This window comes from Psilocybe cubensis, chromosome 7 (genome assembly GCF_017499595.1).
Source record: "Psilocybe cubensis strain MGC-MH-2018 chromosome 7, whole genome shotgun sequence".
NCBI classification, from domain to species: domain Eukaryota; kingdom Fungi; phylum Basidiomycota; class Agaricomycetes; order Agaricales; family Agrocybaceae; genus Psilocybe; species Psilocybe cubensis.
This window is the reverse complement of record NC_063005.1, coordinates 1,087,807-1,113,333: the sequence shown is the minus strand read 5'-3', so window position 1 is coordinate 1,113,333 and position 25,527 is coordinate 1,087,807. Positions and strand designations below refer to the sequence as shown.

The following is a 25,527-nucleotide window of genomic DNA, read 5'->3' as shown; positions in this document are numbered from 1 at the left end:
TTGAAGCGCTGGTAAAATTACATGAAATCTATCGCACGCTTCCGACTTTTAGAACCTGCATCAGAGGCAAACGAAATAGAAACATCTGATGGTGCGACAATGGAAGGAGGGACAATCCCTGCAGTATCGGCTTCCCACATCGCTGTGTGTTCTTCTTTCTCTTCCGTTTCATTGGGCGTTTTCCGTTTCTTCTTCGGCCGATCTTTGGATTGCTTCACCTCTGAAGCGTCGTCTGCATCCTGATCCATTTCAAAAGAAACCAACACATTCTTTTTGTCTTTCTTTTTCTTTTCTTTTCTTTCTTTCTTCTCCTTCTTTTCCTTTGCATTGTTTTCGTTGTCGTTTTTCTTTGCCTTGCCTTCACGTGGAATGAATTTGGGCTTGAAAGTGTCGATATCGATGGGACCATCTTCAACAATACTTCTAGCCGACTTGAATCCAGTACCTGAGTTCGTCGGTGCCGCTGGTATATCTTGCTGATCATTGTCTTCCTCCGTATCAGAATCTTCGTCGTCACTGGCAAAAATCGCCTTGAAAACATCCATAGATGGTCGCTCATAGGTAGGCATCTCCTGTATAAGTGTTTCGTCATCCCCAACGGCTTCATCCTCTATACCCCCATCGCCTGGCTTAGCATAAGAAGCTTGAGAAGCGGGTGTTTGGCCTTGTCCTGGCACAGTGAACGATGCAGTGAATTTGCTCGAACTCGGAACGGGTCCTGTAGGCATCTCTGGTTCCGGATTAGGCTCTTTGACGCCGAAACGTTTGCACAGAAGTTTAGCAGGCAGCCATGGTTTTCTCTCGCGTGTAAGCTGTCCATACATATTAGCATGGGCAGCATGTACTTTGGGGCTGACTTTATCCTCTTCTTCTTTTCGTCTTTGAGCCTCTTTTGCTGCAATGTCTTCGTGGGACGGTGTATGAAGTCCTTCATGGATTTTGGGGCCCAGATCAATTACAGCAGCGCTGGTGAACCGGCCAGCCATAGCGCCAGAAATCGGTTTGAAGAGTGACGCTGCTTTAGCGTAGTCTTCGATTTCTTTCGTGAACTCTTCAGCATTTTGGCCCGGCATAGGTTTCAAGGAAGGACTCGATCCATCAGGGTTTGCTTGGGATTGCAAATAAGTGTTATACCGTGCTTGCTTTGCTGGGTTGGCGGTGAAAGGTTGGAATCCACGAAGGGCTGCTTGCGCGATATGTGGCTCAAGTTTTGAGCCAGAGGTTGGTGGGGGAAGGAAAGATCGATCGGGCTCAGTAGAAGCCCCTGCGGCCAGTGAAGAAGCAATAGATTTGATCCTTTCTCTGTCTTTTTGTGACATGTAGTCGAACACAGAACGAGGTACTGATGGGAGCGAGACTTCCCCGAGTATCTCTCCCCTCTTTTACTTCATAAATTTCGTTCCCAATCAGAGTAATTTTCAATGAACTCACTTGATTTGGTGTCCTTAATTTCCTTCCATGTGTATGAGGTTCACTTTCGGATGGTTTTAGATTTTCTTTCTCTGAATCCCACAACTTTCGCGGATTAGGAACCCAATCCGAGGGTACTTCAGGAACCGGAAACCTGGATAAATGAACCACCCCCGTGGTTAGATTGTCCGTGCAGACGAACTTAAACGACTCACCATCTGTCCTCGGCAACGGGCTCATCTGATAATACGAATCCAGCCAGAACCGGTCTACCGTCACGAAAGGAGTGAGAAGTAAATGATTGTTGCGTTGCCTGTTTTCAGAATATAGTTATTAGACCTTTGATTTCGTCTCTAACTACTCACCTCGGCAGGTCTCTTTTGTTTCTCTGACCGATGTCCAATAATGACGGTATCGTCGTCTTCACCCTCAGCATGATCGTAAGCAAGTTGCCGCCTTGAGTTATGGTTTGAAGTATCGTAGACGTCTAAATCATCTTCATCTGCATCGTTCAGTGCCCCTAGTCCGAATCCACCTGTGTATTGTAACATTAAACTGGCGAAGGAAGGCAAAACGACTGATTTAAACAGACCTGCCAACTTGGGACCTTTTCCACTATCTTCCGGCTTGTTACCCAAACTATCATTCAAGCTCAATCCAGGAGTATATCCTAAGCCGTGGTTGTTGTCCTTTCTCTTGACAGCCAATACCGGAGTATCACGCGGAGCGTAAGTGTGCTTGTTGGCTTCGTCGTCGTCATCTGCAATATTGAGGGTCGTTCCTTGATACCTGGAGCCAGTATTCGCATCAACAGCCAATGCATCTTGAGCTTTGCGCTGTTTGAGACTGATACGTGGTCCAATTCCCTGCCCAAGGCGCCATCCCATCTTTTTCAATATTTTAGAACCAACAGAATCCTTAGCCATCGGCAACATAGATGCTTGGAGTGCTCGTGTGATCGGGCTGAGAACAGACAGGGTCAGAGAGTAGGTAGAAGGGAGAATAGCTTGACGAACTCCTTGCTTGAATCATCCTCGTCCTCTTTTCCTAGAAGTTCAGCTCTGGTACCACCCAGGAAGTCCATCTCTTCAGTTGTATCGACAATATTTCGACTGTCTTTCAGATCCTGTAGATCTTCTTCATCCATGAAGTCTTCGGGCTTTGCCTCGGCTCTCTTTGCCCTGTCCCCACGGGACGACACAAAGGATTTTGGAGTCCATCCTGGAGTTATATTAAAATTGGCATTGGATGTGTTGAAGTAACTTTCACGCACCCTCCTTTGACCCGACAGTATTGAAGTATCCAGCAGAAAATCCACCTGTAAACGCACCGTGGAGTCTTCTTCGACCCTTCTCGTCGCGCACCTATTATTTCAGATTGAGAAACCCAAAGGCGAATGATACTAACAATGGACTCAGACTTCTTGTTTCCAGAGGGGGACGAACTCTCCAGTATCCTTCGACTTTGTTAAAGGTGGCAAAGGTGTTCCAATCTATCAAAAATAATTAACGTTTGAATAAGAACAGTGGGTTTGAACGGCCTAACCAGACAGAAATTCTCATTGGCTTTGGAACTTGAGGTATTGACCCCCAGCTCGTCGAGCTGGCGTTTTAGACGACTCGTCATAGAAAGTTTGTTTGCGGTGTGACGATATCCTTTGTTATAATCTCAGCGCAATATTGACCCGTTCGACGAATTCCCTTGGGAAGTAACAAAGATGTGGTTAATTAAAGTTGCGGATTCGTGGGCAACGAGTTGCGAGGTGCCTAGTGATAGTATGATATATATGCTTGTGTATTGGTTTCTCCTTGAACTAGGACCTATCGGTGAGTGAGGCGTCTTGACCTTTGAGTAGTTTGTAGTGGAGTCGCGTAAGAGTGAGAGATTGGATTTCCCAATACCAGCGAATCATGTGACCTTCGCGATTTACGCATCTGCCCTTTCCAAGCCTTTCTCCTGCCGATTCCCATACCAGTGATACCACAATTGTTTCTTGAATTCCACCAAGTGCAATATTAACGTACTGCACAACTACATCAAATTATCGCCCCTTATTTCAGAGCATAAATGCTACTTCATGCCATGACACACCGTTAATCATCTACCCTCCAACCCTTCGACGTGTAGGCAGCCTTCTCCTCCTGCTCGATGCCTCACCCCCTCCACTTCTTCACTACAAGGCGAGCATCACCGCTCATATTGTTTTTACTTGCCATTACTCCACTCTCACCGCCGGTACTCTCAAACGAAATGAGTCTCGTTCCCACAGCCGTTAACAACAGACGACAAGGTGGTGCTCGTATTGTTTCCTATCGTCGCCGCCGCCGCCATATCCACGTATGTATTCACCTGATCTGGCGGATTACAACCGCCTGTCTTTGAGCGCATTCCTGCTCTTATAAAGTTGGCCCTCATTCTATGCAATCTACAAGTATGTTGATTAGATTGTATCATGTATTGACCAAAAATTGGTCCGTTGAGTATGAAATATGACATTTTTCACATTATAACATGGTGCCTTCTCAGAACGTGCGGCCGCGACTGTTAGAAATCAACGTCGGACATTGGATATATGCAATCCATAAACTTTATCACCGTTCAATGTAAGTATTTGTTTGCTTCCATCTGCCTCGTGTTCTGATTAACTTACATTCGTTTTGCTATTCATCAGATTTAAACTATAGCGGACTTGAATTTATCGTAAGGGCAGGCCGTCTATTGCACCCTACTTAGCAATCGCCCTGCATCTGAATTTTTGCACCCTGCAATTGACCATTACAATGGCTTTCTCAAGCACTCACAACAGAAATCCCTTGGGGCGCAATCAGCATGGATATGTCTGTATGTCCTCTCGTTTTATCCCTGCTTTTCAATAGTATATTGTCAAGGCGCCATTTCTTACATTGGTATTGACATGGCAACTCACAGTAAAGGCTACCGACCCTGTTCTTCAAGAGGCATTGTACGAATATCATCGACAACTAATTACCAACGACAAGTTGATTTCGGAATTGCTCATGGCTGACCACAACATCAATATGAAGTCTGCTGTTTATTGTTTATTTTCGTCAAATCCTCGCTAACTATTCGCAACAGACCGCGAACAGTTCAAAAACGACGCATGGAACTAGGACTGCAGTCTAGTCGGAAAACCTTGAAGTTAATTGATTCTAATGAAGCCGAACAACTTGTCATTGACCAAATGGACCTCGATCCTGCCAAAAATATGGGTCCTCGTAAAATTCGTCACAAGATTTCGATGAAAACAGGAATACACCTCCCCCGTGATTATGTTGCTGACACCATGCGGATTCACGATAGCAAAGGCTTTGAAAAGCGCCACCCCAAAGCTAAACTTATCCATCGCGCAACCAAAGTCAACATTGGAAATGACATATTCGATAATCCTGGTCTTCCGGCTAGTAGCGCCTCTCAGTCATCGACAAATTACCACAACTCCACACCATTACCGACCTCAGAGTCTGTGCGTTCATCAGCACCTCGTCAACTAAGAAGTATGGCATTTCGGACACACCCGTGGTCTAGAAATGATGTTAAAATGGACAACTATAAATTCACCCGCTTCAACGCAGTTTATCAAGCAGACGGAAATGTTACTATTGACGCGGGCTTCACTGCAAACTTAGACACCATTGAAATAACAAACGACTGGGGTAGAGGTCAAACACTGTGGAAAAAATCCGACCCTCAGCATTTTAAATGTGGCTTCCTTGGGTGTGGGTCAACAAAACATGCAATTTATGTACGGTTTTGCCTTGATTTTACCGCCTCTGTATGTCAGAACTGAAATAAATTGCATTAAATCTATTTACAGGCACGGTATCAGGGAAAAGAATATGCCCTTGTCCAACCATATGACAACCAAATGGAGCCGTCAGAAGCCCGCCGAATTCTGAAAGCTGAATTGCAGCTTCTCGCGCAATGCGACGGGATCAAAAAAGTGTTCGACCAATATGTTGAAGAGTCCGAAAACGTCTGTAGAAGGTTCCGAGCAAGCATTGGTAGTACGTATTTGGCTCCACAATTTTCACTGGACACCATAGATCTAATGATTTAATACCGCATACACAGGCTTTTACTTCAATTTTGAAGGTTCTTTCTATGGCGAACTTGAACCTCTGTCTGCTTCGGGAAAGAAGAGCTTGCCGCATATTGCCTTTCTTGCAACCCCTATGCTTCCATCTGGACGATACGACGAACCAATTAAGAAATTTACTGGAAGCGACAAGATAGGGCCGGCATATGACATGATGACAAAAACAATTCACGCTTACGTCCATTTTGCATTCATTTATACACGAGGATCAATTCTCTTTTGCAATATGCAGGGTAAAAGGCATTTACCAGTGGTTACGAGCCATTAACAGAGACATATACTGATTCTTTTTGCACTGTTCTAGGCACTAAAGACCGCAATGGCCGCATGTGCTTGATTAACCCACATGCACACACGTACGTTTGAACAATTTCAAGTAACTTTAATCATCAAACTGAACGCGTTCATGATAATTGTAGTGCTGGTTCAGAAGATTTTGATGCAGTATATTGGGATGGAGGCGACAGGGAAATAGCGAATTGGAAAAAGCAACATCTTAGTGACGCAACATCAACGATGGCAACCACAGATCTCTGGAGTCTATGTGAACATAACAGTGTTTGCACCATTTTTGAATTGCGGCATCTCATTATAGAAGACCTCGAAGAAGATATAGACCACCGTGAAGGGGAGCCCTCAGAAAGCTGCTCTCTCCCCCGAGACAAAGAAAAAAGAAACAGCGTACCCTCGAGATATTCTTGAACAACAAAAATGAGGAGCCTTTCACTTGTACACGAGCCTGAGTGAGTCATGACTAGTGTTTTTATAGCGTGAACAACAACTAAACGTGGCAATTCACTTGTAACCTCTACACCGCAAAATCAAACTTGTTACCCAGCCTTAGCAATATGTGGCCATATTAGCAGCCTGGCATCTTTGAATTGAACATTGTAATGTTTACAAGTAGAGAATGTACATATTCCTAGCTTAGCTCTACCTAGTATAATAATGGAATAATCACTTTCTTGGTACTCGAACAACGGCCACGATCATTGGACATAATCTCATTAATGCTCAAAATGTCCAATATACTGAGAACCGGACTCAATGTGGTATTTCGACTTCCACTAGAGAGATTGATAGGTCCATAAACGAATGGGGATATTATGCGGCTTTGGCTATGCCATATATATACCCGGAAGCGCCCAATCTTTTGTGCGGAGCGAAGCATAGTGCTAAGATGACTATCAAAAATTATTCACAATAATCACGTCGGCCATCTCTGCTTAATAGTAAGGGCATTTTAAAAAAGCTGAATCTAAAAGTTGCTAGTCAGGGCTTGCGATTAACACACCAAATCGAAGCGTAATCCACTTGATTACTTGGATAAATTCCATCCAAACATATTGAAAATAAGTTAACAGCGCTGTAGCAATAGTATATACGTTGTAAATAGACACAGCAAATCTAGATGTGTGATACACCCGCAACAGATCCAAACAACAAAGCGTCCACTTTACCACCTGTCTTTTCGTCTAGCCACGTGTCAATGTTCTCAAACAGCTGCATGGCTACGCCTCCCTGTGCCTTTACAGCCTTTTTAGCAGGCCAAATCCCATTTTCTTGCATGCCGATGAAGTTCACGAGAATATCTTTATCATCCGGTGACGCACCGGGTTGAAGTTTTACGACCATGTCGAATGAATATGTGTCATGGCCATAGAAAGAGCCTTCCTTGATGTGATGGCGAGCGTATTCATCAGGAGGGTTGTTGTCCAAAGACCATTTGAGGACATGAGCATCAAAGGCGATAGCTAGATATCATATTCAATAAGTTTTGCATAACAGAACCTAGGAATTAATAGATACCTGTCCATATAAGACCGGGATGTGATACATGAACAGTGATATTTCTGGTTCCTGGTATCGAATTTTCATTGTGAATCACACTGGTAACAGTGAACTGTTTCTCATTAACCCAAGGAGAAACATAATCCGCATCAACCGTCAAGGGTAACTTGTATGGAGCCAAAAACTGGAGGATGGTCATGTTAACACCTGTCAGCCAGTAAGGTACAAATCACTTACAGCCGAGAAAGGGTATAAAGAATCCCAGTCACTGTTATAGTCATCCATAACCACAGGGACAGATTGAACCCCAGCCCCACCAAATTCCTTGGTGATAGCCTCTACAAGCGACTCAAAACCAGGAGCACCGTCCGCTGCAGCGATATGAAGATAATGTTCATGAGTCGTGATCTATGAAAAGCTTTCGATATATAATTGCTTGATCAATAACCATTGAGTGACGTACATTTTCAGAGCGTATAATGAAAAGCCTTTTTTGGTGCATCTCATCGAAGGGCTCCAAAGTCGCATAATACGCTATTGACAGTGTAGTTACCATGCTCATAAAGACAACTCCTTTATATAACGTTCGTTTTCCAAAGCGATGAGCAAAAGGTAACGTCAAAGGGAATGCGAGCGCTCCGAGAGATGAAACTATGATGGCAACAATATTGTCTGCAGGGGCATCTGCTCCCATACGGCCTGTCTATTTCGTCCAACGAGGAACACCATCAGAATTTGCTACTGAAATTTTTTAAAAATGACTCACTAAAGGAACAAACACTTCCACGACACCAAACATCAAGAGAGAACCAGTAAGAGCCGGGAGTAATTGACCAATTGCATAAGTCCATAGAGATATTCTCTTATTTGATCCCACAAACACAAGGTTTAATAGAAGAGCAACAAAGAATGGGAGAGCGATCAAGAAGAACATCGCAGCGGATCCAATGTTAACCATCTGAAGGGCAATGGCGAAAAAAGCTTGTATCAAAAGCATTGCCGTAAAAACGGATTGCTCATGGACTTCGCCGATCAGGTATTGGGAAGCCATAGCACCTATTGGATAGATTAGTACAACCGGATGTGATGCAGATATATAGGTGAAGGATCCCATACCCAGCAGCGCAGGTGGGCCATACAGCCCAATAGGAGCGAAGGGACTCTTAAACCAGCTCATACTCTTTTTTAAGGCAAATTTCATAATGATCGCAACTGCATTTGGTACAGCAATCGTCCCAACCATACCAACCAATACGGCCATCAAACCTTTGATTTGCTCCCTCCAAAAACCATGCCCTGTTTTGAGGGCTGGGGCCGGGTCGACAAAGGTCCATCGGACCAATATGACGGATGCCAGAAAAAGAACAGAGTACATGATCTTGGCAGTGGTGAACGAATACATGAAGAAAGTGGGCCCAACGTGTGCAAAAAAGACGGTTGTAGGGCGGGTGTATCCTTCGGTCAAAGCAGGGAGGGGAGAGCCATTAGAAGAGAGATGTCGAAGAAGAGCAAGAGTGTTTTCTCCCATGTGCTATTGGAATGGGATTTCAAAAAGTGTTTAGAAGAGCATCATGGTTTCAACTGACCTGAGCAACTCCTGGTTCGATATTCTCGACTAAATCCTGTTAAAAGGATTAAAGGGTAGGTATGAATATGCCAAGTTTACGCTTACTTTACGCATATGATACAAATAGCTGTTCCCAACCACGGCCATCTATAGCAAATGATGAGCAAAAGGAAAATAAAGACGAGAAGAGAATGGTGCACATCTAGACCTGTGACATTTAAATACAGTTCGAACTGGCGGAAGTCGGTGCTGACCAAGGTCAGTATGTCATGGGTAGGTAGGTGTCAAGATACATACTCGGACATGATAACTCCTGAGCTAAAGATGTCGTTGGCGAAGATGGTACCGTAAGGTCTGTGATTACATTTAGACATGTCCAAAGGCATGTAGGTAGAAAAGAAGCACCTTGGAACATGAGAATACGCTTCGATCATCTGTTCCGAGGTCGCCTGGAAGAGAATTTCCCTTCCAGTTGTACCAGCGGCTAAAATGCTCTGTTTAAGCTTTCGCTACAGATAAAATACCACATTCTCAAACCTTCAAGATTGATCACAGCTCGTACTCTGAAGGAAAAATAAGTATTGTATCTTGTGTATATACGAGTGACGCACGTCGAGGCGATAGGATGTTGAGTGGAAAACAAATGCGAACCGTCTTGCAAAGATTCTTCTGCGTGATTAAAGACTAAAACCTTTTGAGATGTGTGAAGCGCTACGACAGTTTACATGGACTCACGGAAGATAATCGCGTGTTTTGGAGACCATTTGGGTGTCTCTATGAGTACTCGCATACAGTCCAACATGATACCAACTGCCAACGCGTCGTCTGCAGCGCCTGGACTAGGTAGGGTGCTGTCGAGATGTGAATTGACGAGAACCGCATGTTCCATGCCTTCAGGCGTGCCGTCTGAAATTCGGACGATGATATTGGTGAGATTTACGTATGTCTTGTAAAGACGCTTTCCCATCATGTCGAATCTACTGACTATCAAAAAAATTCATTCGAAGGATAGAATTCGGCGTACCGGTGCCCCCCACTTCCCTCTTGATGCCAAACCTCACATTTTAGCTTTCTTCCGGTTTCAAGAACAATTTCTTCACATCGTTTTTTGACTTCCTCGGCAGCATCTACCATCCATGCATCTGCTAAAGCGTGTTCGTAAGTCCCGACGGTGCGAAAGCCGATGCCTTCCGAGAGATGCTGAGCGACTCCGAGAATTCGTTCTTCAGAAATTTGTGGTAGTTGAGTGTCCGGATTCGTTCTGCATTCGAGACATTAAACACGCAATAGTGTATGTGAATATCATAGACTGACAACGCGGATAGAGGTTTCGGAAGTTCTTGTTTTAAACAAAGTAAGTCAAATATGGCGACGGAAGCAAAGCTTGAAAATACTGACTGTAATGTTGCTGGTAGGCAAACCAAGGTGCCCCGACCAGGACAGGCGTTAACATGAATATTGAGCGCCATGCTCCCCAACGGATGCTAGACGGCATCAGTGACGAAGGGAAATTGAGAGCAAGAGCCCGAGGCCTCTAAATAGCTTTGTTGACGGTTTTGTCTCCTTTAGGACACGTTTGCTTACCTGTCAAATAGAGGATGTTCGCTGGTACTTGGACCAGTGATGGTCAATGAGGCTCTTGACAAGCCGACGTGGTGTTGTATGTCAGGTGAATGAGAGTGAGGTGAAATAAGAGCAGAGGGTTAACAAACTTTAACAAATGGGCCGCGGTGAATTTATTAGTGCCTCGATCAGGTACCGAAATGGCTGTTTAATTTTTCACGCGTCATGACGCGTTACTACTTTATTACATTGTCCTCTGTTTACTATATACTTATATCACAAGTCAGGCAACGCTTCGCTTTTTCCCGCCTTTTCGCATATTCAATTCACGCCAAAGGAAAAGTTAGTCTACCAAAGCCTTAACAGGTGCAGAAGGTCCAAGCTTCAGTGGGCGGACCTGTCGAAATTGCGGAGAACCAAATAGACGTCAACGAATTCAGACCATATCGTTAATATATAAGTAATCAGTCGCTACCATTATTCTGACGGACTCGAAATTTTCTTGACTCTCAGTGCGCTAATTAAACAATTGCAATTGCTGTCCATTATATTTTGAACTTTTCACCGATGTGCTCTACGAGCGTGCCAAGTCGACTGAGGCGACTACTTCCAGAGATCAGCCCACTGTCCAGCTGACTCCGACTTGCTTCAGAGCAAGCAGCGAAAGCACGACCAGAGGGTTTGAAGCTACACGTTCCGACTGGTGTGCTAATTTTTCGCCTTAGAATCTGGCAGGATGCCAAATTAGTGAGCGATATTCCGGAATTGTGGCCGGTCTATTTTTAGCCTGTGTTACAGAGGACTCCCTCGTTAATAAATAGATACAGCCGTTATACACAGGTCAAAAAACAATGTAAATGGCATCTTTACGGATGCTCATGGGAAGGTTTGTGGGGGAAGGGCGTCAAAGGCCGGGCAGAGCTTGTCCCATGCCACTAAAATGCGGTTAGCATCCATCTCACCCAAAATCTACATGACGTACTTGGATGCTTGCTTTTCGCTATGGTTGGAATATCTTCCGCAAAGACAACGGAGAGACCACTGTTATAACAGCGTCAGTGATCTCCATCGGATAACTTATGTAGCACATAAACTCACGCTTCGAGATGCCAGTCGACATGGCTGCATAGACATCAGCATCTTTGGTTAACGTTTAATTGTAAGAACGTACCAATGAAATATCCATGGTCCTGGGTTATCCGTCTTGAACCGAATCGTAACATTTCTATTAGGATCTGATCCTATGCTAACCACGTCGCGCCTGACAGGGTTTATGAAATTGAATCCTGTGCCATCTGCGCTTTCAATGACAGAAAATTTATGCTGTAAAAACTCAATTTGGATGATTTATTGGAGTATTTTCAAAAACACTCACTCCATGGAGATGCATTGGGTGCTGAATTAAAACAGATCAGTTCTCAATTCACTAAACAGAGATCTCAAAGCCTACCGGGCTCGCGAGTGACCCGCTGTTCATCGAAATTTCTATGACCTTGTTGGGAGGTAGGCCATACATAGAACCCGGATTGAGCAAGTCCTGCGCGCGGCTCTTGCCGCTGAGAATCTGCAGCAAGACTGGTATGGCAGGGGGGGAATATGACACATTGTTTACAGTGTATTTAAAGGCGGAAAAGTCAAATTGAATGTCCAAGTGAATCTTCACATCCGCCCCGCCGGGGAATGGAAGCCCAGGAGCAGCAGGGTTCACTAATGGGTGAAGATTGGTTTCAAGTAGAGGATTGTTTACAGTGCTATTGGTTTTTGGATCTTCCTTACGAGCACCAAGATATCTCAGAATCCCAGAGTTGATTCCATTATCGAATCCTTTTGTGCCGCTATTGGGATTGGCACGTATCCAATAACTTCCGATAGGTTGGTTGGCATTTAGGACAAACGAGTAACGCTGGCCCGCCAAAATATTAATTTCATCGACCACAAGAGGAGCAACATTAACTGAATCGACTTCGATGATGGTCTAAAACCATATAAGCAGGACAATCAATATGCAAAAGAATAATATATACTGACCAATGAGTGCCCGTCAATCGAGAATGTGAAGTCGGGGTCGCAAGAAATAGACACCAGTCGGAAGCGATACCTCAAGGCAGGCACGACGTTGATTACGGCCAGAGGAGAGTTTGGGCCGCCAGCATAGCGCCCCTTCCCATTAATAAGGGTAGCCATTGAAACAGGTGGAAAAGGTATAGTCGGAGCTGCCATGTGATACCTATTGAAAATTGCGCGCGTTGATTTTGAATGTTTCAAACTTTAAGCATTAGAAGAAAGGGCATACCAATCAGAAAGCGTGATAATAGTGGATTCTGGTGATCTCGGTCAGCGCCCAGGTGTAGACCCTGTTAATTGCTAATTTACATACCGTCATCGATATCATATCTAGAAATTAAATTATCGTTATGCGGATTTAAAACGCCTGACTTTACACGTACTCACTTTGACCTATGAGGATCTGCAGGGTCATAAACAACCAAAGGGCCTTTTAAACCATCGCAATATTGAGTGGCTAATACAAGTCAAATTGTTAACTGACCGCAATGCTAGCAGTCGCGGCGTAATTTCTTACAGTAATGTGAGTGGTACCAATAGGTGCCAGCTTGATTTTGAGTGCTGAACTGGTACATAAACGAGCTTCCAGGGACAATCGGACACTGCGTAACTTCTGCCGTTCCGTCCGCCCATTGTGTTGCTTGCTGAGAGAAACCGTGCCAATGCTATACAGTGTTGAAAGGCATACCCATCAGGAAAGGTGTAGGTACCGAAGTGTGCATGTATACTGACCACACTTGTGCTCATCAACATGGCCTTGTCTTTCAACTGGTTTACAACATTCAGACGAAGTGTTTCTCCCTGATTGACCCTAAAAGTCGGTATTTATCGAAATTTCCACACAAGCGAGAGTGTACCTTCACAGCGCGGATGGTTGGTCCAGGAAAAACGAGAGAATCCGGACGGGCTCCAGCCAACACAGCGCTGCAAGGACGCAAAAAGAATTAAATATTTGTCAAACACAAACAAGTTGAAGCATACGAGCGACTGAATCCATCGGGAGAAATAACTTTGTTCCCAATGTACAAGTTGGTAGAAGGTCCGATAAAAGCATAAGCGCCCACTAGACACGAAAGCCCGGCGAAACCATAGGAAAAAGTGAGCATATCTGCCTTTGGGTTATGGAATACAACCGTCAAACAGAAAAGAACAACACTTGAGGTTTCCACATTGCTGGTTTAAATACATATTTTTGCTTCTCCAATCTAAACCAAATGTGTCCGGTGTTTCGATCCCTGTGTGTGGATGATGTGTTAATCGAATTCTTCAAGTCCCGGCGGTCCATGTGTCCAGGGTTCTCGAGGCCTCGAGTTCGTTTTTCCTCGAGCGTGCCAAGAGAGCGCTTCTAAATATCATTGTTAGTTGTCGCGACGAGGGAGAAAAGAGGGCGGTCCCACGAAACAGAGCAGACTGATTTCTGACCTCGGTTTTTGATTCGGTGATTAGGTGTATGCGACGCCGGCATTCACGAATTAATCGAATGCCAGCGGTAAGGTTTCCTCCTCCGGGGTCCATATGCTTCTCGAAGGCTTGAAATGCATCCCGATGTTACAAATCGTCGCTAAATCATACCTTTCGCTATTTTTATGTCATTGTAAGTGACTCCAACCCGAACCGACAAGACGACGGACCGAAGGCTGGGGCATTATAAGAGGAAATGTATGTCACAGACAAATACGAAATTGTTTGATCAGAATTTGCGAAAGTGACCTATGAGGTGCGTTGGGCTGTGAGCAGATTGTTATTTTGTAACACTGCAAGTTCGAATCAAACGGCTATTTGGCCTAACTGGCGCGATATCAGATCAAAAAGAGAATAATTATCTGAACCGTGGCAAATGAATCATATACAATTCGATTTCCGAATGAAACATCGAGATCCTCATTAGGAATTTGTTGACGAGCGTCCTATGAAGATCGCTGATTAGGAATCTCCGAGACGTTGTGCGCAGGAATAATGTTGCTATATGGTGATCAGACGTTTTGCGATGAGGTTTCGGCGCTGATGGGAGGGGTACAATGGATGGCCTCGAAAGTCGTGCACAAGTCCGAAAAAATTTGCATCTGCAATTTGGACGAAGCTCGGCTTAGATTTGTTGCAGCACTCGAAACATTAAGCAGCAAAATCTTCAAACGGCGAACCGAAAAGGCGTAATGCCTTGACGGAAGGTCTATGATACATCACTTTTTTCTCCACCTAAACTGCGGAAGAATTCTGCATATGCATGATCCACGTCAAAGGCCAACTTTGCAATACCCGTCAGGCAAACAAAGAAAAAAAATGAGAATGGTGTCTCACCTGACGAGCCTGGTCTTCTGTCAAGACTTCAGAAGCTTTCATTCCGTTCAGCGTAATTAACCTAGAGGCGATAAGCGAAACATGGAGGGGATTTTCGACAGAATATTTACCAGGAGACCATGCGACTCCGCCCTTCCCAATCTTTGCTTCCTTTAAATCTAGCGTAACCAGTCACAAGCTCTTGTAAAAGTGGATGTAACTGATCTTTCGCCCGCATTCGTAGTTTCAGGCCATCCATAAAGGTAATAAAATCCTAAGTGCAAACTATGGCGTGGCGTCTGTTGTGAAAACGTGAGGTACTTACTTGCGTAGTCTTCGCTATCCATTTACCAGTCTCGGGCCCTGCTTCACTGGAGTGTTCGACAGTGGCAGGTACCCCAACTTTCAGTCTATGAAGGGCAGCTGGATGATCCATCTGCGTTGCAGTTCAAGATCGGTGCATTCTGATATTGAATGGAAAACCACAAACGCGATAACGCTTCATGAACTCTTCGACACTGGGTACGTCTGATCCAACCAATTTCAGCATAGTTTTATACTGCGACAGCAATCGGGTACATGCTGGCGAATATCTCTTTAGATACAGTGCTATTGCTCAGCACAATGTCAAGCTTTGAGATGAGAGATGTCACTCACTCTGCTGCTGTGATGGAATCTCGAACATAAGCGCGTTCCAGATAATCGAGGGCAGTGATAATGCCGAACAAGGTAGCCAACGTCGTATATTTCTCTCTCTCCGCGTTTGTGTTGTACAATCGCACTTCTTCATCAAGAGATATTGCGGGATTCATATCAGGTGTTAGGCGAATGACGTCTGAGGACTCAGGATTCAGGGATGTAATTGTTTGTATATATTTTGGTTTGACAGAAAACAGTATATCACTATTTTTCAGTTCAAAAATTTGAGCCCAAAAAAAACCATATGTAAAAAGACAATTATTGGCATTGGCAAAGATGAAATCAAACAACACACCTCTGCCAAAAGTTTCAAAATTATTGGCCAACGTGGGGGTCGAACCCAAGACCTTCGCGTATTACGTAAGCGGTATTAGCACGACGCTCTAACCAACTGAGCTAGTCGGCCTACGATAATGTACAAAATTAATAATATATAATCTTAATGTCACGTGAATTCGTAGGTACGGTTCACTGTTTTGCATAAACATCCTCTGTTCTTCTCGAAATAACCCCACCATGTTTTTCATAGTAAGTGTGGTAGCCCGCTACGTTGGCTCCTTGCTGTATCTGATTTCTTACAACGACAGAAAGAGCTAACACATACCATTCTTCTCCACCCATCATACTTTGGGCCACGAATGCTGAGCTTTCTAGAAAACAAGCTGTACTCAGATGTAGAAGGCACATGCTCAGGCCAGTTCGGATATATCATTGCTGTGGTCTCAGTTCTGGATATAGGGAAGGGTATGGTTCTCAGTGGGAGTGGGCAGGCAGAATTTATCACGAGATACCGAGCAATTGTCTTCAAACCTTTCAAAGGCGAAGTTGTCGATGGTGTCGTGAATAATGTCAACAAAGTGGGTCTTTTTCTGCTGCTTTGTAAATACAGTATTAATCTAGGGATCAGATGGGATTTTTTGCAGATGTTGGACCGCTCACGGTCTTTGTATCTCATCAAGTATACACCGTTGGCGTCCTTCGAGGTCTTTGCTTACAGCTCTCCTTTCCAGCTTATTCTTCCGGATATGAAATTTGATCCCAATTCAAATCCTCCTTCCTTTGCATCTGAGGATCAGGTACCTTTTACCATTGACTAGTTTTCGTTTTTAACTTATGTTACTCAGATCATTGAAAAGAACACAAAAATACGGCTAAAGATTGTTGGCACGCGTGTTGACGCGACGGAAATTGTACGTGATTCTTTTTTATTCACCAGAACGAATAAACAATGCATCCAAGTTTGCCATTGGAACGATAAAGGAGGATCATCTTGGGGTCATCGACTAATGGGTTCCCATGCTTGATTCGTTTTACTCATACTTCGTTAATGTTTATGGGCTGTTAGGTGTGTCAGCACCCTTCTGATGTCAATTTTTACAAACTGACTCATACATTGAAAGCCTTCTATACCAAGAGATTCTATGGGACATAAGCGCGCCTTAGTTCTTACGTGCATTTTGTCTTCGCATAATTGTACAACATTTATATCATTTTTAGCCTAGGTCGAAAATCGTGTCATAAGGTGAAGGTGTCACAAACTGTGTGCTGTCTGTGTATATTCCATCTACGGCACCGCACATTGCATACCGTTCTGCGTCAATCAGCTTTTCACATAAGTACACACCCCCAAGATCTGTCTTCCGCGTCTCGTCGTTGTTGTACTGCTCTCGCCCTAGCCAAAAGTTCTTCATTCTCCATTCGTTGACGTGTTATCCTCTGTTCGAATGCAATCCTATGCCGGCGAGCTTCTGCCTCTGCCAATTGTTGACGCCTGCGATTTTCCTCCTCAACCAATCTCCTGCGGTTTTCCTCGACTAATCTCATGCGTTCGTTTTGATCCAGTCTGTTGTGGACGTTCTGCAGTTGTGGTTGTGCTGGTCCAGCATGAGCAATATGGAAGCCAGCTGCATCATGATCCTGAAATCTCCATTGGCCTCTTGCTCCTTGTTGTGCAGCTATTCGCTCTCGTTCAATCCTAGCGAGTTCGTCCGCTTGTTCCGCTACAAACTGACGGTTTTGTACATCACCCAAATCAATGCCAACTGGGGCCTGATCGTAGATGTTTCCATGCACAGTATTCATATGAACATAAATCGTATTTCCGTTGAAAGGTCCTCTGTCATCAGAAACCGCCATACAACTCCAACAGATATGTGCTCCGCATTTGCATGTCATATGGTTGCAACCTTCCGTTTTTTCTATCAAGACATCGCATTGGGGACAGTTTTTATACCCGAATTCCTTCGCCAACTCCTCGGTCAATCGTTGTTGTTCAGCCGGATCTTTGAGAATCCTTCGTTCTTCGCAGGTCATCCCTTCGTGAGCTTCTTTATCACACGCCGGGCATATGGTTGAAAAACAAGAGGGGCACTGTAAGGCAGCCTGCATAGAACGCCGACGATATATTTGTTTGCAATCAGGTGTGGTGCAATATCTCCACTCTTGTGGGTGTTGATCGAGATGATGAACCAGGGCAGCCTCAACGAGGGCACGGAAAGTGCCCTCGGGCAGAAATCTTTGCATGAAAGGGATCGGAAAAGGGACGTTGCATGTGGCATTGTTGCCCATACACACAAGGGGGAATGTTTTGGCATCAATTGCAGAAGTTAGAAAGTGTTTCATACACCCAGCGCAGTACATGTGGCCGCACGCTAATTGCTCAGGATGGGTTACTTCATCTGTACAGATAGGACAAGCTTCCTTTCTTTCTTCGGCATTGGCAGTGCAGCTGAATGATCTGCCAGCCTTGTTACATTCGTCAAGCATCCTCTTGAGATGATGATATGCTTCCTCTCCTCCTTTGACTGTAATGCAACAAGGCCTTGATGCAAGATTCAAGACAACATTGTCTTCTCCCAAAAGCTCGACCAATTTTCCCAATCCCTCTCTAACGAAAAAACCGACAGAGGCACGGTTCAAAGACCTGGTGGTTTCTCGCTGGCTCAAACGGTCCACTTCTTCTTTGATCATTGGGCAGACTTCTGCGATTAGATGTGGCTCTCCATACACTCTAAGAGTCCGAGATTTGAAATCAGTGCGAATATACACCTTTTTATCATTGAAAACGCGACTGAAGAAGGGTCTTGCGCTGTGAGTCATCCACGAAGGATGCCAATATTCCGGTGGAAGCCTTTCTCCAGATACCATACTCTCCACTCTGACTTTGAGTTGTCCAACCGCTTTTTTATCCTGGCCCAGAACTCTTATGAAAACGTCCCCACGGTTTCCAAGTTTGACATGCACATACGCATCCCTTCCAACTTTGGCCGTCGATATTTCATCCCACTGCCTCTTCTACGCTTCATATTGCTGCGCAGGGATCTTGATTGTATATCGCAGAGGTTTGGGGGGCAACCATGGCTTAAAGGTGGGCTTATGCAGCCCACATTCTAACTCGCTAATTGTGGTGTGGGCATTTTTTGCATCTTCCCATTCCTCGAAATGCACTTTGACTTTGGCTTCGCCAGATGTGTCTGTGGTGCCAACGTTTATGACTTCATAGGAATGTTTTAGGACACCAGGTAATTCGCCAAGAAGCTCTTTGATTCTTGCGTGGGATTCCTCAATATTGAATGAGGATGACTTCAGTAATTTATGGTCCATTGTACCCGTGAATTGATGGAAATCGGGTGGGACAGACCCAGTAATCGGAAGGTTCATGAGTTTGACGGAAGCTGGATTAAAACTTCTCAACCCAGCGACCCCTTGTGGTCGCTCGTTCATCACAGCGCGAATCTGACGGCCTTTCCATGTCGTCATATTCAATTTTTGTGACATGGTCTGCGCTTGCTCCATGCTATGATACCCAGCAACTATCGTATCGGAAGGAATTTTCCATGAAACAATCACGAAAGGGGCACTGTGTGTCGTGGTATCCATGCTGGTGCCGATTGTATTGTTATCCAATGTGAACGACAAATATTCATTGCGGAATGGGATGCCCTCAAGACCCGGTGTAAGAGTAGTCCCATATTCTGAGCTGATCAGTACAGTCGCTTCCCGTTTGTCCAATTCGACCTTAACTTGCCGAACGAAGAAATCCGATTTTGATATTCCCTGTTGAAGAAAAATATCTTCAATTTCCTCCGTTCTGGCATCCATGGGAAGGTTTTTCACTCTCATGGTGCATAAGTCGAAGCCTGCAACGATTTTCAGAATGTTCAATCCAGCACCGAAGGATACCAGGCTGGAATCCAATATAGGGTATCGTTCGACGACTTTCGCATCCTGTTCTCTACGAATCTGTATCTCCTGAGCCTGATTTGCTGTCCGCTCGACATTCAAAGGATCTACATGGCTGAAACGACACCTCTCGCCTCTTGAGCATTTTCCACTTTTCCAGTCCCAACATAGTTTGGTGTCGACATTGGTGCTACGGGGTTGCGCATTCCGTATACCAGGAACAAACGACGGAAGATTTGAATTGCTACTTTGAATATGCTGAGGAGAATCGCGAGCGCTTCTGTCACGGACGTTCAAATCCTTGCTTAACGGCCCCCTACTGAAGGCTTGATGAGCTAAATCTTCCTTATCAAGGACCACTAACTGATTCAGGGGTAAATTTCCTGGTACCACTTTCCCTACATCTGCGATAGAGGCTTGGTTTGATGTCTTTCGTGTATAATTGTTAATTCTAGGACGTTGAATAGATATACACCCAAGTACCTTTTGTCTCCCCTTTTCCTCGAGACCATGGCGAAACTTGCAGGTCGATCCAAACCTGCATTTACCCTGTAACCAATGATGGCATACTTTGTCTTGAGTTCTGATATGACGAGTGTTCAAATTGTGGTCCGGTGTTCGACTCGGTGCTTGCATGGTGGTGTGTATACTGGAAGGAAAGAGGGGATGCTGCGGCAAAGGTTGCGGTTAAAGGGAGGCCTCAACACGAGGCCGGTGCCTACTAAGTCAGTAGGTGCTTCCTTTCACGCCATCCCCTTTGAGACTCGTAGAAAAATTGGTGCATATAAGTACCTTTGTGAAAAGACCAGCCCATTCAAGGCACACCAAAATTCTTGATGACGAGTTCTCTGTGAGTGAAAAAGAATGTGCAGAAACAAACAAAACATTATACAAGAGATAGTTAAGAAATACATAATATAAATTGAAAGCATAATCGTGATTATAGCCATCAAAGTTGCCATAAACAATTTGCATCTCTATTTCCCAGCATTACTCGTATCGCCGCTAGTCCCAGGTCGAGTTCTGCCATGATGAGCAGGATTTCCATCGTTGTCAATCGCTGCCAGAGCCATCCTGAAAATGAGTTAGAATGAGACTGGCTAAAGGCAGCATAGTACTGACTCATAAGCTTCTCGGCATTGTTGCTTCGAGGCCGAAGTCTTCCACTTCTGCTTGGCATTAGATGAGAGCATCTCTTCATCGATATCTAGACGAAATTGACAATTTCATAACCATTGATGCTGGCAGAGGTATATTGCTCACTTTTGTCTTCGCCCAAAAGCTGAAGCTTATCCCTGGGAACACTTTGCCTACAACGAATTCATTGTGACTGACCAAATTGAGGAGGAGCAAATGCTTACCATGACGCCTGTTTGTCATAATATTGTACTATGAACAGTTTTATCTTCCTTTTCATTCGCTTTTCCTTGTGAGCTTGCAAAATATTACCAGGGACTTCTGAATTAGTATCTGAGTGTACTACGGCAGGCCACCATGGGTAAGAGTCTAAATCCAACGCATCAGAGCCAGGTTTTGGTTAATCGAATTCTAAACATACCGGATTTGGCCCAAACTTTCGTGATAAAAATGTCAGATTGTGGCAAACTAAAGAACAACCGAAACTTACCGACAGTCCCGTCCTCGTATTGCTCCATTCGAGGGGCTTTCCTTGGCCGAGGTTTTCGTCCCTTGAAAACTGGTGGAGGAGGAACGTGTACTGGAGGCGGCGGCGGCGTAGGAGGAGGAGCATCCTCTCCATCAATAAATTCAGAGGCATCCGAGTCATCGCTCAATTCACTCAGTTCAGACTCGTCATCGTCTTCACCATTACGAACAATTTCTTTCGCAGAGTTAGCCTCGACGTCTTCCATGGAGGCGGGAGGTCGTAGAGAGAAATTACCAGAAGTGATTTCCTCTGGTTGATCTGCAGATGGCTTGATTCCAGAGATAGTACTACTTCCTGCAGAGATGGACGTTCCATCAGGGCCAAGGGCGGCTTGCCGCCTTTTTTCTGCCTTCCTACGCATGTTGCGCTCGCGACGAATAGCAGGTGTGTCAAGTTTCTCAATGATAACAACCCCGTTTGGTTGAGTAACGACATTGAGAGGTCCGTCCACCTCATTATCACCCAAATGTGATCCTGCCCGAGATATGCTAGATGGCTCAATGTTTCGATGAACGGATGGTCCTGCGCCCCTTTGCTCATCTATATCCATGATATCTACGGAATGATCAGGATGGTACTTGCTTTCAGGAGGGACAGAAGACGACGGCGCAGTGTTCGTGCTATTGGGATCATGGCCTTCTGAAGGTGCTGTGCTAACAATTGACAGCCTTAAACCTCCATGATCTACACAAAGGTAACATCAGCATCGGCATTATTGTAACTAGATCAACGCTTACCAGTTTTCTGCCGCTTCTTCGGGGGAGGTAGGGCTTGCCTCTCGGTAGGTACCCTACCACCACGTTTCTGGTCTGGAGGTAAGATCCAACCAGCGTTGAACATGTTGAAAGAATCCCTGTTGTCGACATGATCGACGAGCATTGGCGTGGAGGGCTGGCTGATTGAAACGATGGAAGATCGCTTCTTTAATCTCTCCGCTTTGCTATTCTCCGATAATGTCTCCTGTTCCGAAGGGTACAATGGTAGGACAGGCCCTGAAGCCGAGCTTGAACTATGAGCCTCAGCCTCAAATGCTGCCGCGATAGCCTTTGCATTTCTGGTACGCGGAGCGCGGAATCCAGCTGATGCATCTAAAACTGCATGGAGATCCTTTACTTCCTCTCTTGCCAGGCTTCTTCTCAAGCGCTCCTGTGCCTGTTTTTCCTGGTCCTCCTGCTTCTCGAACTCTGAGGCTGATGACCGATATCCCGCTACTCCCACCGCCTCTGCAGCCTCGCGAGCTTCCTTATTGGCCTTGGCCCGTTCCGCTTCAGCCTTCCTGTCGCGCTTAGCCTTTGTCTTACGAGGTCTGGCATGAGGAACTGGTGGAGGTGTAGGCGGATGAAGTGGAGGTGGTTTGACTCTCGCGAACTCATAGTTCAGTAGCGAAGTCACAGGATCGGTCTCCATTTCCATGTTTAGATCTTCTCGTATAGGATTTGAGGTCATAAGGAGTTCCAGAACATTGACCGGGGATTCAAGGTCGCCAATAGGTGGTACAGAGTTATTTTCTTCGCCTTCTTGCTTGAGCTCCGGGGGCATATGCGCCCAAGATGACGGATCGTGATGGTATCTAATGGACTCCAGGGAGTCCAGGACTGCTCTCGTCTTTTCCTTAGTCTTCTTAGCGGTGTTGTAAAAGTCAGTCTTGGGTTGGTTGTATAGTAGTGCATTGTCTGACACAAGTTCCAAATCATGCTACACTGAAGTTAGTCGAAGAAGTAGGCGTTGTGTAATTGAGGGAAAATGGAAACTCACACGAAATTCATCGAGGTTCCAATACTGGTGCTGGTCTAGCTTCGCGTCAATGATTGTCCAGCACATGGGGTGTTTAATGATTTCATAGTAATCCGGGACATCACTTTTCGAAACTGGATTTTTGAAGTAATCGTCTTTGTCGAGACTAGTAGAAGTAGTCAGCCAACAACCTATAATAACAGGGAAAAAAGCTTTACCCTTGTACAACTTCAAATGCATCCCGTATAGCCTGATGTGAAGGGAAAAGGGTCTGAGCTAGCACGTCATAGATAACCTCCATTTGCCTGTATTTGCGAATCTCCCTTTTGCGACAAAGATCTGTTAGACCTCGAACGTTGATCAAATCTTGTCGTAGACGTTTAAGTTGCTAGAATGCATTAATTAGATGAGTCTCAAAGAATAGACTGCGAAATCATACGTCGATACGCATTAGTCGTTCTTCCTGGGTGAGCACTTTCGTGGCTGCCGTCGAAGTCCAGGGTTCCAAATGTAATCTTTTCAATAAAGGAGCTCCTCTTCGAGCTTCGCGCTTTAAGCTCCAATATCGGCACATCTGTTGTAAGAACTCCTGCTTTTTTCTGATATTCAACCGCTTGATGTATATCAAGATGCGCTTTACGATAATTGCAGGCACCAATGGCGGCCCTGGTTTGTATGTCTTGGCGTACGCTCTAGCGGCCTTCGAAGTGTTTTGTCCCGCTCGATCTTGTTTTTCCTCACCCTCCAAAGCAGTTGCACGCACTTCTTGTTGTTCCGGCTGTGGATGCATGAGACAAATGCAAAATATAAAACATTAAAGACATACCGGCAAATGTTTGTCGCAAAAGCAGGTCAAAGACGCAGGCTCTGAGCCATGAGCGCTTTTCATTGGCATTAACAGCTTTTCCTTCCGCGCGCATGTGGCATGGAATGCCACGAAACATGAGGGTTTAGTGCATTGAATGCACGCGCCTTCTCTAACTTCACATATGCTGCACCTCTACAAACATTAGCAAGTGGAATGAAGCATGCCATAATGACTCACCAGCTTCCATCGTTGTTTAGAAATCCTTTCCACTCCAGTTACAGGCTCCATGAAGACTTCGTTCGCGACTCGGGTTTCCGGTATCCAGATTGCACACAACAAATGAACCCATTCACCATGCGTTGTTTGCTTAAATGCACCACCTTCGTTTGGACACAAGTAGCAACTCTGACGGTTTGCATTAAATTATTATTTTAAATAAAAAAGATCGCCATACACACCACAGGGTTTTCAGGCGAAACTGTACACTTCCTGCAAAGCCACTGTCCTTCGGGAATATAAGGTACTCCATAACAATCTAATTTATATTTTGCGTCAAGGCAGAGAGATAGATCCAGAAGTAAAACGTAACTCACCTTGATGCACAGCCAAATTACAGCCGTCACAGAATACAATAGCATTACTGTTTTCTCCCTCTGAATCGTCGCAAATGGCGCAAGTAGAGTCTTCGGATGGCATAGCAAACTCTGGTTTGGGAATGTTTTTTGTCTGTAGTGCACAGAAGTCAAAAAAGGGGCTGATTCGGAAGTAGGTGAGAGCTTACCAAGTCAAACCATTCTTTTTCCAATCGATCCATGATAATTTCGAAGTCCTCCAATGACACGGTACCGAAACCATTCTTCTTTCTCTCAGCATTTACAAGGTTCAACCAAGCTTCGTCTGATATAAGTAGTTAAACGGAGTCAACAACATGATGGTGGAGTGACGATATACCTTGTTCATCCATATCATATTCAACTGTCTTCGAAAGGTCACTTTCCAATGGGTCTGTGAAAATGTATCATTATGAAGTACTTTTATAGCAGTGGTATAGCTACCTGTATGCCTGATGTAGTGCTCCGGTTTGGTAAAGTATGCGTGGGTGTTAACTGTTGTATTCATGATTAGCATAATCCGGGGAGCTGGTGCACTAGGCCACTCACATCCAAAAGATATAGCCTGTTTGGAAAAACTGCCACTTGGTTGTTTAGATTTTTCATCGAGTATGATTTCGAATTCGACTTTAGGCAGAGCCACTGTCTCCGGTGTAGAAGGATGGTGTCCCCGAGCCATGATTCCAGTAATCCGTTCGAGATATGTGAGTTATCGACGGTTGCTCGATGGTCCAATCGTTGAAGACAATCTCGAACAATCTTATATCAAGTAAAATCTTCAACAAGGCCTTTTTCGTAAGATTAATCACCCATACGTTGAGGTGTATGGAGAAGCAGCGGAGAGGAAGTGTCGAACGCGATGATGACTAACCCTCATAGTAGAGTTGCGTCCAATGGAAATCAGGTTGACACTTGCGTGACAAAGACCACGTGGTGACTCTGAAACAGAGAGGACTGACGCGCCTATGAGACGCGTGTCACAAAGAAATCCTTCAGGCTCTCGACTCAGAGATAGAATATCAAATGAACTACGTATAC

At 44.8% G+C, this 25,527-nt stretch overlaps 8 protein-coding genes and 1 non-coding gene across 9 annotated transcripts; 2 read left to right on the top strand and 7 right to left on the bottom strand.

Annotated features, from left to right (window-relative positions):
• Positions 1 to 17: 17 nt before the first annotated feature.
• Positions 18 to 3,036, bottom strand: JR316_0007887 (G patch domain-containing protein 1; the record flags this gene model as incomplete). Its single annotated transcript, XM_047893608.1, has 9 exons — positions 18 to 1,379; positions 1,432 to 1,564; positions 1,626 to 1,723; positions 1,776 to 1,945; positions 2,003 to 2,373; positions 2,427 to 2,631; positions 2,684 to 2,774; positions 2,831 to 2,902; positions 2,956 to 3,036. 9 exons carry the CDS (start codon positions 3,034 to 3,036, stop codon positions 18 to 20), a joined length of 2,583 nt encoding a protein of 860 aa, XP_047746923.1.
• A 1,154-nt stretch (positions 3,037 to 4,190) lies between these two features.
• JR316_0007886 (uncharacterized protein) lies at positions 4,191 to 5,893 on the top strand (the record flags this gene model as incomplete). The annotated part of the gene is made up of 6 exons (XM_047893607.1): positions 4,191 to 4,251; positions 4,339 to 4,453; positions 4,507 to 5,173; positions 5,246 to 5,435; positions 5,503 to 5,760; positions 5,832 to 5,893. 6 exons carry the CDS (start codon positions 4,191 to 4,193, stop codon positions 5,891 to 5,893), a joined length of 1,353 nt encoding a protein of 450 aa, XP_047746922.1.
• Positions 5,894 to 6,934: 1,041 nt separating this feature from the next.
• JR316_0007885 (Putative endoplasmic reticulum metallopeptidase 1) lies at positions 6,935 to 10,380 on the bottom strand (the record flags this gene model as incomplete). Its single annotated transcript, XM_047893606.1, has 17 exons — positions 6,935 to 7,281; positions 7,337 to 7,502; positions 7,556 to 7,726; positions 7,782 to 8,021; positions 8,085 to 8,374; positions 8,435 to 8,849; positions 8,905 to 8,940; positions 8,991 to 9,032; positions 9,086 to 9,134; positions 9,189 to 9,239; positions 9,291 to 9,369; positions 9,423 to 9,448; positions 9,497 to 9,569; positions 9,621 to 9,862; positions 9,910 to 10,146; positions 10,200 to 10,224; positions 10,284 to 10,380. The coding sequence occupies 17 exons, from the start codon at positions 10,378 to 10,380 to the stop codon at positions 6,935 to 6,937; spliced, it is 2,586 nt and encodes an 861-aa protein (XP_047746921.1).
• Positions 10,381 to 11,324: 944 nt separating this feature from the next.
• Positions 11,325 to 12,632, bottom strand: JR316_0007884 (Acyl-coenzyme A oxidase 2; the record flags this gene model as incomplete). The annotated part of the gene is made up of 7 exons (XM_047893605.1): positions 11,325 to 11,383; positions 11,431 to 11,489; positions 11,547 to 11,570; positions 11,620 to 11,771; positions 11,824 to 11,844; positions 11,899 to 12,423; positions 12,477 to 12,632. 7 exons carry the CDS (start codon positions 12,630 to 12,632, stop codon positions 11,325 to 11,327), a joined length of 996 nt encoding a protein of 331 aa, XP_047746920.1.
• Positions 12,633 to 14,682: 2,050 nt separating this feature from the next.
• JR316_0007883 (Vacuolar protein sorting-associated protein 28-like protein 1) lies at positions 14,683 to 15,294 on the bottom strand (the record flags this gene model as incomplete). Its single annotated transcript, XM_047893604.1, has 5 exons — positions 14,683 to 14,757; positions 14,811 to 14,871; positions 14,921 to 15,063; positions 15,115 to 15,225; positions 15,280 to 15,294. 5 exons carry the CDS (start codon positions 15,292 to 15,294, stop codon positions 14,683 to 14,685), a joined length of 405 nt encoding a protein of 134 aa, XP_047746919.1.
• Positions 15,295 to 15,807: 513 nt separating this feature from the next.
• JR316_0007882 lies at positions 15,808 to 15,894 on the bottom strand. Its single transcript has one exon. It is a non-coding gene; the product is annotated as a tRNA-Ile (tRNA).
• A 110-nt stretch (positions 15,895 to 16,004) lies between these two features.
• On the top strand, positions 16,005 to 16,775 carry JR316_0007881 (DNA-directed RNA polymerase II subunit rpb7; the record flags this gene model as incomplete). The annotated part of the gene is made up of 5 exons (XM_047893603.1): positions 16,005 to 16,016; positions 16,076 to 16,345; positions 16,412 to 16,564; positions 16,613 to 16,678; positions 16,728 to 16,775. The coding sequence occupies 5 exons, from the start codon at positions 16,005 to 16,007 to the stop codon at positions 16,773 to 16,775; spliced, it is 549 nt and encodes a 182-aa protein (XP_047746918.1).
• Positions 16,776 to 18,782: 2,007 nt separating this feature from the next.
• Positions 18,783 to 20,306, bottom strand: JR316_0007880 (uncharacterized protein; the record flags this gene model as incomplete). Its single annotated transcript, XM_047893602.1, has 1 exon — positions 18,783 to 20,306. The coding sequence occupies one exon, from the start codon at positions 20,304 to 20,306 to the stop codon at positions 18,783 to 18,785; it is 1,524 nt and encodes a 507-aa protein (XP_047746917.1).
• Positions 20,307 to 20,647: 341 nt separating this feature from the next.
• JR316_0007879 (Peregrin) lies at positions 20,648 to 25,168 on the bottom strand (the record flags this gene model as incomplete). Its single annotated transcript, XM_047893601.1, has 17 exons — positions 20,648 to 20,744; positions 20,793 to 20,877; positions 20,934 to 20,980; positions 21,032 to 21,176; positions 21,298 to 22,020; positions 22,074 to 23,031; positions 23,092 to 23,236; positions 23,289 to 23,458; positions 23,510 to 23,848; positions 23,897 to 24,070; positions 24,116 to 24,283; positions 24,337 to 24,413; positions 24,472 to 24,604; positions 24,660 to 24,775; positions 24,830 to 24,883; positions 24,934 to 24,984; positions 25,039 to 25,168. The coding sequence occupies 17 exons, from the start codon at positions 25,166 to 25,168 to the stop codon at positions 20,648 to 20,650; spliced, it is 3,612 nt and encodes a 1,203-aa protein (XP_047746916.1).
• Between the last annotated feature and the right edge of the window lie 359 nt (positions 25,169 to 25,527).